This window comes from Triturus cristatus, chromosome 2_1 (genome assembly GCF_964204655.1).
Source record: "Triturus cristatus chromosome 2_1, aTriCri1.1, whole genome shotgun sequence".
In the NCBI taxonomy this organism is placed as follows: Eukaryota; Metazoa; Chordata; class Amphibia; order Caudata; family Salamandridae; genus Triturus; species Triturus cristatus.
Genome location: NC_140581.1, coordinates 925,979,200 through 925,991,324, shown reverse-complemented (window position 1 = coordinate 925,991,324; position 12,125 = coordinate 925,979,200). Strand labels below are relative to the sequence as shown.

General features: G+C 42.8%; 1 protein-coding gene across 4 annotated transcripts in view; it reads left to right on the top strand.

Moving 5' to 3' along the window:
• The window catches only part of CEP78 (centrosomal protein 78), a 428,004-nt gene that overhangs the window by 290,697 nt on the left and 125,182 nt on the right, over positions 1 to 12,125 (top strand). For all 4 annotated transcript variants that reach the window (XM_085633291.1, XM_085633307.1, XM_085633281.1 and 1 more), the window contains exon 14: positions 7,685 to 7,851. In XM_085633291.1, coding sequence (XP_085489417.1) covers positions 7,685 to 7,851 — 167 coding nt within the window. The remainder of the gene's footprint in view (positions 1 to 7,684; positions 7,852 to 12,125) is intronic.

The window sequence follows — 12,125 nt, the reverse complement described above, 5'->3', positions numbered from 1 at the left end:
CCAGATGTGTTTGAATTTTCAAGTATAGAATTGTTGGAGTGGGCCGGGTAATTGATCATAATGGGTGATTTTAATTGTGTTATGGAGTTTAATATTGATTCTACTAATAGCCAAGCCAATATTCGGATGACTAGAAACCAGGCCTCAGTCTACAGGGGTTAGAAGATGCATGGAGAACCTTATTTCCTCGATTGCCAGGCTACACCTACTATTCCTCTCGCAATAGGCAAAATTTACGAATCGACATATTGGCAAGAGGACAGATGTCAGAAGGGCCGAATATTGAGATATGTCCGAAGATTGCATCTGATCACAATGCCATAATATTGACGCTGCAGATCCCGCAAGAAGGGTCGAGAGCTCGACAATCCTTCTCATTCCCCCGATATCTACTTGCCAGTTTGGAATATCACTGGTATTTAAAAAGTGTATTGGCTGAATGTATACATATTAATAAGGGCACCTCTTCTTTCGCAATTTTATGGAATTGCATGAAGGCATATATTAGGGGGTTAACACTCCAGTTTATTTTAAATCCGAAAAAGCACAGGCAACTGGAATTGGCTCCAAGGTTGGCAGGAATGCCTAGACTTAGAGCTGCAGCATGCTCAGGCAATTCTTATTTGCGATCCTTTTGAGCAGTCTGTACATCTTAAGGTAAATGAAAGGCGGCAAATGATAAACCGGGGGGGGGGGGGGTAATCGAGAAGGCGGCTGCAAGCTAGCAGAAGCATAAGACCTATCAATATGAATATGGTGAAAAAGTAGGATGCCTTCTTGGAATTCAGATAGCTGATAAAAAGGCATGCAGTGCTATTAAGTGCATTGTGGGGGATGACGGAGGCAGCTATACTTGCCCACAATTAATAGCTGAGCAGTTTGCAGCTTTCTATCAAAAGGTCTATAATAAACCTGATAGTATTGACAAGCAGATCTTGGCAAATTATCTTGGCTAGATTCTTAGCAGAACTCTATGCTAGAAGTGGATGTTGGGCCAGGGGAGGATGAGGTAGCTATTTGCGCATTAACATCTGGGAAGGCTGCAGGACAGGACACCATTCCTTTAGAATTCTATTAAGTTTTTATGGACATTATCGCCCCAGAGCTCACAGAATAAAAAAAATATATATCTACAGCGGTGGAGAAGCCCCGCCTCATGGGGGGGACTAACATTGTAGTATTTCTGAAGAAGGGTAAGCCATCTGAAGACAGGAGGTCTTATCGCACAATATCTTGGATAAATGTAGATGTGAATATTTATTCTAAAATTTTAGCTACACGCCTCGCCCCACTTATGCACGATCTGATCTCCATACAGCAAGACGGGTTTGACCTGGAAGGGGCACCAGGGCCCATACTAATACCACAATCGCAGCAGTTGATATCGCTAACAAAACTAAGGATTGGATCGGCATGATGATGCTGGATGCAGAGAAGGCATTCGACCAGGTCGCCTGGGAGTCACTCTGGATGACCCTGGGTGCATTTGGGATCGGTGATAAATATATAGCACTAGTGCAGACGTTATATAAGAACCTGGTGGCTAAAATCCTGATGGGTGTTTAGTCCTCTACTTCATTTTCAATATATAGGGGCACGCTCCAGAGGTGTCAGCTTTCTCCCCTGTTGTTTGCTCTATATATAGAACCCAACATAAGACACCTGATGCAGAATCGGGGTATAAAGCCAGTAAGATTAAATGGTGTCAAACTGAAAATAACAGCGTATGCAGATGATATAGAAGTCTATGTTACCGACACCGGTATAGCCATCGATCTCATAACTAAGGAGGTAGAAACATTTGGCGCATTCTCTGGGTATAAACTTAATCTATCAAAAGCACAAATAATTCTCAACTTTAAAACACCCACCCCTTTAATGGGAGTTATGGGCACTGCCATCTATCTTGGCTTATGGCTTAGTAGACAGGTGGAAAATGTTGTTGCACTTAATTATGAGCCTCTCTTAAAGACAGTTATTGCTATATCATGGAAATTGCATTGGCTTCCTTTAAGTATCTTGGGGCAATACAATATCATTAAAACTAATATCTTACCAAAATTTCTTTATCTGTATCACTCTATACCACTGTGGGTTCCCGATCTCTTTTTTAAACGTCTTGAGGGGCAATTGGTAGTTTCATATGGGGGTATAGGAAGGCTAGACGAGCTATCAGGCATATGAAACTCCCTTAAGTGCAGGGAGGATTCCAGTTGCCAGATTTTAAACTGTACTTCTGGGCCTCCTTCACGGGTTAGATTCAAAGCTATTTGACTGGGAGTAAACCTGGGTTGATTGCATTCGGGTATCAACTACCATTGGGTTTAAATATTAGGTATGCAATGCATAAGTTAGTTGACCCTAACTATTTCAAGATGGTTAGAATTAAGGTGATAAGAGATGTGGTTTGAATTTGGCAGGAAATCCATACTAAATTTTCTTTACCAGCTGTCCATTCTCTTACTCCTTTGTGGGGCAATCCATCATTCCCCAGCATATTCCATGATAGTGTTGGACAAGCTTGGGGGAACATAACTTGGGCTAGTTATATGATAAGTAGGGGTTTCGGTCTTTTACCTCACTCCAGGAAATATATGGGCTTCCTCAGCTATATTTTTTTTAATATCTCCAGGTCAGGGATTATCTCCTTCACAAATGTTAGCATAATAATGATCAAGAGACTTCTTCTGTTATCCTTATGTCCTTAGGTCTCTGTATCAACCTCCAAGGGAGTCAGCCCCGAGCAATATAAGCATAATGTACTTGGACTATATGTCCTGTGTCGAGGATGACAGTGTACAAATAGCGCAAAGGTGGAGTCGGCGTCGAGCGACTCTAGTAACGGTTACTGAAATACAGGATGCTCTGGAAACACTAGATCGCTCATCACTTTTTGTTAGTCTTAAACTACAGCAATTTAAGACATTGTTTCTGCTTTATTACACACCCGAGCATATCTCTAAGTGGGCATCATCTAGGACCTTTTCACTGTCATATTGTCACAAGTGTCACCTCTACGTGGCTGATATAGTACACATGTTGAGTGTCCTAGGCTAAGAGAGTTCTGGGATAGTCTATTCCAACTAATATCCACACAACTGGGGCTTGAATTTCGCTTAAATAGTAAGGAAATACTAACCGGCTTAAAGCCCGAAGGGGACTCCAGTCTCAGATATCTAATTTCTATAATCATAGTAAATGCATGCTTAGGTATTGCTAGGGGTTGGGTTGACTCAGCACCACTCAGAGTACCAGAATTCCGGGCCATGCTCAGTCTGATGTATGCATGTGAAAATGCAGTCGCCAAGGCTCGGGGACCCAGATCAGTTAAAAAGGTGGATGAGATTTGTCTCAACTTCATTGGATGTAGTATGCTGAATTAGACTCCCCTGCTTTTATGTGAATGTAACCGTTTTAAAGTATTCCTCACATATCATTCTTGTTTTCTTTCTTTTCCCTGCGAATTTCCTTTTCCTTCCCTCCATCTTTTTTTCTAGTAAATCTGTGTTTTCTTAATTTGGGGATTCCATGCGATAATGTTGTATCCATTTTTGACAAAATGATAAAACAATGTTTTGATCGCTCTGACTTATGAGGTTAAACGCAATACAAATTATATTTAATTTAGAGAATGTTGTGCGAACATTCTTGTCCATTTGAAAGCTTATTTTTGAGGGAATGACTGTTGGTAAGTGGCTGGCAGGCTCACTCCCTCTGCACCGCATCTTTAATAAACCTCTTACCCACTTTGACCTCCTCGTGATTCTTGAAGAAACGATTCTTCACTTGGCTAACTCTTAACCTAAAATGTAACAACATTAACACATAAACCCAATTTGCTTAGTCTTGATTTCCTTTCAGTGTAGCTGGAATTTTATAACATTTTTTGTTTTGTGCAGAAGTCGCCTACATATCACTTCGCTTCCCTACAGCTTCAACTCCTAGTGAAAGTTTGCACTCAGTTTAGGCGTCTCCTTTCCTGTATTGCAGTTCTTTAACTGGGCCGATAGTGCCCGGTACTAAGTACTGGCACTCTTTTATTTTGAGAGGGAGAGTACTGGCACTTTTCAAGAGTGACGTCATACTTTTAATCGGAGAGGAGCGGCACTTCACAGAAACAAGCAGGTACTCTGGTCCATAGTACCTGCACTTTTGTTTTTCCATCTCAGGTATTATATTGTTAAATAGTGTGAAGACCCCACTCGCATATTTGCAAAGCTATATTTTGCACACTTCAAGAGCTAAGCCTATGATGATCATTGTTTCCATTTGCAGCCTCTAGTCCTCTGTTTTGTGTACAGTATTCACTGTTTTTCTGATAATTGGATCGTCTGGGTCAGACTCGGACAGAAAATAGGCCTGGGCACCAAAATAAAAGTGCCCCCCTCGATCAGTGAATCAGATAACCACAAAAGTGGCTCACATCTGCAAATCGGTGCAGTTTTGAATTTGCAAAGACATGCACTGAATGAGTTTTGAAAAGTGTGGGAGACTGCATGGCTTTGTGGTGGTTGCAGAAGAAAATGTTTGTGGTAATACCAGGGTAATCCACAGTCAACACTGGTCCACCAGAACATAAACATGCCCACAAACAACGAAAAAGCAGCCAACATACTGATTTGTTAGACCAGACCTTCAGGCACTGCCAGACTGCCCTCTAGGTCACTCTGTCCTTGTGGAGCATACTTGTTATCTGTTACCTTTGTCACCGTTTTCTCATGCTTCAGATTGTAGTGTAAAATGCAAAAAGAACAATTGATGGACAGAATGCAGAACAAAGTCATACATTCACCCCAGTACAGAGATCTGGGCCTAAATCCATCGTTTTTTTGCTCACCATGCCATTCCAGTTTGGACCCAGCCATATGCAAATCATTCTTGACCCTGCTCCCAATTGGACCAGTCCAGCCCGAACTGCCAGGCCAGGTCCTCCCTGGACTGGAAACAAGCATCCTAGGACCGGTTTCGGGCTTTCATCCCTCATTAGCCAGGATAGCTTGACTCCAGTGGCATGGAGAACACAGGACCCACATCTAAACTCGGGTGGCATGGTGAGTAAAAGAACGGTGGATTTAACTCAGATCTCTTGACTGGGGGTGAATGTATGATTTATTCAGTATTCCGTCCATCATTTGTTTGTGTAGCACAGATTGTCGTGTAAGCAACTATACTTTTGCTTGTTACTTTGATATCTAATGTTGATTCTCAGAATTGTTATCCCGCAGCAGGTTTATGGATAGATTTCCCAACCTCTAGCAGTGCCCAGGCTTTTTTGTCCACCCACCCCGACCCCCAACTCACACCGGCGGCTGCGGTTGTTCTTTGGTTTCAATATATACCACCGTCTATTCTTCACTCGGCAGCCATGGAACCAAAAACCGAAAATGTCGCTTTTTGGCTCTGTACCGGTCACTTTCAGTAAGAGATGATGGTGATGCTGACATTACATCTGGCCAACCCCTACATCCCCTCTGAGACCGTCAAAAGCTGAGCTGGGATTGTTTTTGTGAAGGAGTAGCCAAGCATTGGCAATAGCACCTCAGTTCACAATAGTCACTAAGTAACAAAGCATTTACAAATCCATAGTAGCGGCAATGTTTTCTCAAGGTGTGCTAACGCATGCAAAACAAGTACAGCATTGGCTGTAGCGATGCAAGCGTCCCTTACACAGAAAAGTAAGCGGAAGCAGCACCACCAGAAGATTCCCTCACTTACTCAGCAGGTATGATATGCATCACACTCCTTAACACACACATACAGTATAGGCAGTAACACTGCATACGATTCTCACACAGAACATGTACAGTACGGGCAGCAGGGCTTCAGGTTTATACATACACGAACGGTAGAGCAGAGGTGACAGGAGCAGCGTAAGGTTTCTTTACACAAAACTGAACAAGTCATAATGGGTGAGAGGAGTGTAAGCTTCCCTGGTACACACAATATATAAGGCACAGACAGCACTAGTGCAAGCCTTGCTTGCACACAACTGGTGCAACACAGACAGTAGCAGTACAAACTTCCCCCCCACACATCTGTGTGCAGTTACAATCCACATACAACAATTGCAGGATACTTTATTCCCTCAACAGAGCAAAACATAACTCCCTTCATAAATAAGGTTTGTAAATTGCTTTTACGAGGTATAAAATATTTTGTCACTGATGAGTGCTGCAGGTAAAAGGTGTTTTGGCACGCGCACCACTTATAAACAACAAGATCCAACAGAAATTGTACTGCTTATACTTTAACACGACCTCTTTCATCTCACATTTGTCATGAAAAAATAGTGTAGACCAGTGCTGATGCCAGGCTCATTTCTGGTAGGTGCTGAAACATTTTTGCTTTCTTCCAAAGATGTTGCATAACCTAAAATGAAAGTAAGTCTGTCCCAGGCGTTGCTGTAACATCTCCACACATGAGGATCATTTAATCCTCCTGCCCCAGGACACAGCGAGTAATATGTGAATGAAGTGGTGGGGCCGCTGTGGAGCTGGATAATGGTTTGTGGTTTGCTGCAGTATCGCATGAGCAGAGAACATGAAGGACATGATTGTGCTTCATGTTTTATAGTTTGAAACATGATTAATCAATCCTCAGGCTCAAAATTGCTCCAGCAGCACGACAACTACACATACTAACAAAAAATATCTTGTGTTTGCAATGGAAAGGGCTCTAAAGAAGTTTTGTATCTGAATTAGGACTCATAGCAACTCTCGATTTCAGAAGCAAAGCAATTATGGCATTCCTTTGGCCCTGGAAGTGGTATTTAATGTGCGTGTAAAGTGGAAGAGTAAGAGTGCTGGGTGTGGGTGTTGAAAACTCACGTATGAAACTCTTCTGGTGATGTCACCCTTGCAACTCCTACTGAATCTTTCATTATATTGTATTTGCAAAGCTTTATTTTGGCAACGTCTAAGGCACAAGCAGTGCAGTGTTACTGTGGTTTACATTCACTCAATAGCAGGAAAGACCTCTCCTTTGCCAGAGTCCCAATAAAGCAATTTCAAATCCTGAGCCTCTTGAGTATATACCTTGCTTCCCCTCTGCAGTAGGGCACTCCAACTCTCACTCCCTCTCTTGAGTGGATCCACATTCTTCTCTAACTGCTCCCTGGTACTGCATATCCTCCTCTGCTGGAAGCGTGCTGCTCTGGGCTGTTGCCTCCTTGTTTGATTGCTACACTGGCTTGTACCAATGTTTTCTCCTCGTCAATCTGTAGACACTTATGCCTGTTTATCACCCACCACCCATTTATAACCCTTCCAAAAACAAAATCCCATATGTCCTCTCATCTCACGGCTTCCAGACACAAGAGCTAGAATCCTGACAAGTCTGTGACCTTGAATATTGATCATCTTGGAAGAATTGCAATCAGGAGCTCCTGTTTCAACATAGCAGGGCATCAGTTAGCAACAAAACAGATGTTTGCAGCTAAATAAATTTCATCTCAGTGAACACCGGCGAAAGAACTCTTTCTGTGGATGTAGAAAATTGAATCTTGTAAATGTGTGCCCCACCCCCTAGATTATCTCAATAATTTCCCCTCAGAGGGCCACTAAGTCAAAACTGAGCAAAAAAAAACAACAAAAGGAATACAGCTGTTTTAGGTTATAAAATGTGACTTGAAGTTTTTTTTTCTTGTGGTATTCATTCTAATATACTTTCAACATTCGTTTGACAGTTGGAAATTGAAAATACACGGTTAAGACATATCAACTTGTCTCTCTCTGAGGCCGTCCACAAACAAACAGTTACAAGCAGTTTTCTAGAAGATGAAGGTGTTTTAGAAAGCATTGAGACCTCTTTCCAAAAGTTTCATGCATTCCTGGATCTTCTCAAGGATGCGGGGTAGGTTATTGATTGATTTGAGTTCTGTCTTATTTATTTTTTAATATTTTGAAACATATATGGATAATTATAGCTGTGTGAATGTTACTAACTCAAAAGTGTTGCAATTCAATATGATGACTTCGCAATCTTAGTTACAGTTTTTAATGAGGTGGGGCACAAATCCCATTAAAAAAAAAAAAATATATATATATATATATATATATATATATATATATATATATATATATATATATATATATATATATATATATATATATATATATATATATATATATATACACTGAAAAAACCATAGGTTTCACACATGTTATAGTTAGCTGGACATTTCACTCGTAAAAAAACATTGAAAATCCCCCGTTATAGTTAGTTCAGCTAACTATAACTAGCACGACCGCAATCCACTGCTGATGACGTCACATATTACATCACTCATGACATGGTCAGTGACATCACTCATGACATCACTGATGACATCTCAAATGACATCACTGATGACATCATCCAGTGAATGTGTCTTTCTGAAAAATAAATATTTTTTATATATGTATATCTAAAGGTTAATGGAAGAATAAATGGGTAAATAAGTGTCTAAATGGATGTTGTTTTTTTTTTGTAAAATTAATTTTATAACGGACTTATTAACAGTATCTTAGTGAATACAGTGATGTAATATGTGACGTCATCAGCAGTGGATTGCGGTCGCGAGAGTTATAGTTAGCTGAACTAACTATAACGGGGGAATTTCAATGGTTTTTTACGAGTGAAATGTCCAGCTAACTATAACATGTGTGAAACCTATGGTTTTTTCAGTGAATTTACAAGGTTTTTTAAATGCTAATTCCTAACTATAACGTGTGTGAAATCTATGGTTTTTTAAGTGAATTTGCAAGGTTTTTTAAATGCTAATTTCTAACTAGAACGTGTGTGAAACCTATGTTTTTTTTTTAGTGAATTTGTAAGGTTTTTTAAATGCTAATTTATGTATGTATTATTATATTTTTTATATATTTATTTTACAATAAACTACCTATGTATATAGTTATAGATTGACTGTATCCTGTAATATGGAATGGCTCAGCTCTTTTTTTTTTTTTAATTTGGATAAAGTTGAACAGCATAGTTCATATCTTCTATAAACTTATAAACAGTTTAAAATGTTTTTTTTTTTTAAGGGTTTTTCACGGTGCGCGCACCCCGCGATTTTTTTGGAAAAAATAAAATGTTTTTTTCACCCTTCGGGGTCCTTCAGGGACCCCCTGACAAAGGCTAGGGGGTCAGGAACTCTCTACCCTGCCCCCTTTTCATGTTCTCGACCTTTCTTTTTCACTGTCACACACAAAATGGCGTCCGTCACTTCCTGATTTCGACCGATTGGAATGTTGACTGACATCTAACCACCAATCAGAATTACGCTCGCGGACATTTGGTGCGCGCCCCGTGCACGCACCGTGCGTGCACGGTGCGCGCATATAGATATTTATGTAGTTTTAACTGCAATTTTCTCAGGAACTACTGAACAGATTGACACCATATATGCAAAAGGCACATGCCTGACCTCAGGACTACCTCTTTGCCAAATTTCAAGTAATTCTGTTCAGCCGTTCGGGCTGTACCGTCGACTAAAGGTCCTATGGGAAAATGCATGGGGAAACGTGTTTTGGGACCCCCCTTTTTTCTCAGCCCCCGCTTTACGAATCACCCAGAGACTTTCAGGGTAGGAGCTGAGCGGAGCGCCCCATTAGTTTTGAAAATTTCACGAAGATAAGTCAACCGGCGCCAAAGTTATTCAAAATAGAATTTTCAGATTTCCTATGGGAACTCGGTCCTAACTATAACTATCTACTGGCGACCGCCAGTAGATTATATATATATATATATATATATTCAACCAAACGCCCTTGCGCTCAGGAATGCACTCGACAATGCTCTCACAGTGATTGCCTCAGTCCATAAATTATAACCATGCCGGACGCGTTTCGAGGCCAGCGCCTCTTAGTCATGGCCATTACACAGAGGCATAGAATGGCTCACCTGTTTGTTATTCAAATTTATTATGAGAAACCGCCTTTAGTGGGCGTGGTTTACAGTAAACACTACATTGCATGCTGGTTAATGCAGTCCAACAGGTAAGTGCAGTGTACATCCTTTAGTAGGCTGCATGCCTCTGTGTGGATTAACAGCTTTTAATATCCTTTAGTAGGTAAGGACTTCTGCCATTGCGCGCTTCCTTTTGCAACAGAACATTGTGCCTCATGGAAAGGTATCATTGTCCTCCACAGCCTTTCACCCAATTGTAAAATGGTGCACCTCCTGTTTCGCCGGCTCGGGCAGCCGCGTGTGTCTTTGTTCAACCAAACGCCCTTGCGCTCAGGTATGCACTCGACAATGCTCTCACAGTGATTGCCTCGATGCAGCACGCATTTCCTCAGTCCATAAATTATAACCATGCCCAACGCGTTTCGAGGCCAGCGCCTCTTAGTCATGGGCTTTACACCGATGCATAGAATGGCTCACCTGTTTGTTATTCAAATTTATTACGAGAAACCGCCTTTAGTGGGCGTGGTTTACAGTAAACACTACATTGCATGCTGGTTAATGCAGTCCAACAGGTAAGTGCAGTGTACATCCTTTAGTAGGCTCCATGCCTCTGTGTGGATTAACAGCTTTTAATATCCTTTAGTAGGTAAGGACTTCTGGCATTGCGCGCTTCCTTTTGCAACAGAACATTGTGCCTCATGGAAAGGAATCATTGTCCTCCACAGCCTTTCACCCAGTTGTAAAATGGTGCACCTCCTGTTTCGGCGCCTCGGGTAGCCGCGGGTATTTTTGTTCAACCAAACGCCCTTGCGCTCAGGAATGCACTCGACAATGCTCTCACAGTGATTGCCTCGATGCAGCACGCATTTCCTCAGTCCATAAATTATAACCATGCCCGATGCGTTTCGAGGCCAGCGCCTCTTAGTCATGGGCTTTACACAGAGGCATAGAATGGCTCACCTGTTTGTTATTCAAATTTATTACGAGAAACCGCCTTTAGTGGGCGTGGTTTACAGTAAACACTACATTGCATGCTGGTCAATGCAGTCCATATTTATATATTTATTCACTGAAAAAAACAGTGTTCGAGGCATATGAGCTGCAGATTACACACTTTTGCATAGATCGCCATCTGGTGTTGGGCCCGGATGTTTGCAGTTTGTTTTTCCTCTTGGAAAGTCTTTGGAAGTCACGAGGTCGGTGACTCCTCGTTTGGATCGTTTTGCGCATGGGCTTGGGCTCCATCCTCAGATTGTTTTTTTCCGCCATCGGGCTCGGATGTGATCTTCGCGCTCCGGTTCCGAACAGCTTCCAGTTCGACGATCGACGCGCAATCCTCACCCCAATCGCTGTATTGTTTCGATCACGATCTCTTCAATCAACGCGCCTTCTCATCGACACAAACCTTCGGTTTCAGTCGTCGACGGCGGCCTTCGGGCCTACCCAGGCTCCGCTCCCGGCTCATGGAAAGAACTCCATTTCAAAAGTGCCCTCAATGTGGGTCCAAATTTCCCCACACCGATCTTCATGAGGTATGCAACCTTTGCCTCTCCCCGGAACACGAGGCTCGAGACTGTCCGGCCTGTAAGTCTTTCCGATCCAAAAAGACTATTCGGGACCGAAGAGCCAGAAGGAACATGGCACACTCCTCGACGTCCATTCCAGTCGACATCTTCAGAGATGACATCGACAATCCGGAACATCATCGTACCGAAGAGGACCTCGTCAGCGCTTCCGAGGCCGACGAGTCAGATGTGAAGGACATCACCCCGGCGCAGAGGGTCGTGGATACCAATCTACCCCCTCCCACACCCGCGCCGACACCCAAAAAGGCTTCGGTCACGCCTTCGCGCCTAGGCAAGACCAGAGACACTGCTTCACACACCCCACCTTCGGGCCCGGTGAAGAAGGCAAGTAAGCCTTCCAGCGGCTCGGGCTCGAGCCAGCCTGCCAGCGGTGCCGAGAAACACACTTCGGCACCAAAAAAGAACACGGCCTCCACCTAGACACCGAGCTCCGCACCGTGACCCTCGGGGTCGCAACACAGCCCTTCGGCACCGACGCCATCTTCGGTGCCGACCAAACCACACAAGGCCACCTGCACCGACACTTCCAAGCCGAAGCCCATCTCGGCGCCGACCAAGAGACCGGAGGGTCCCAAGCCGGGTTCTAAACATCAAACCGGCACGGAAAAACCTAAAAAATAATCGGCCCGACGCCTTCGGCGCCGATGG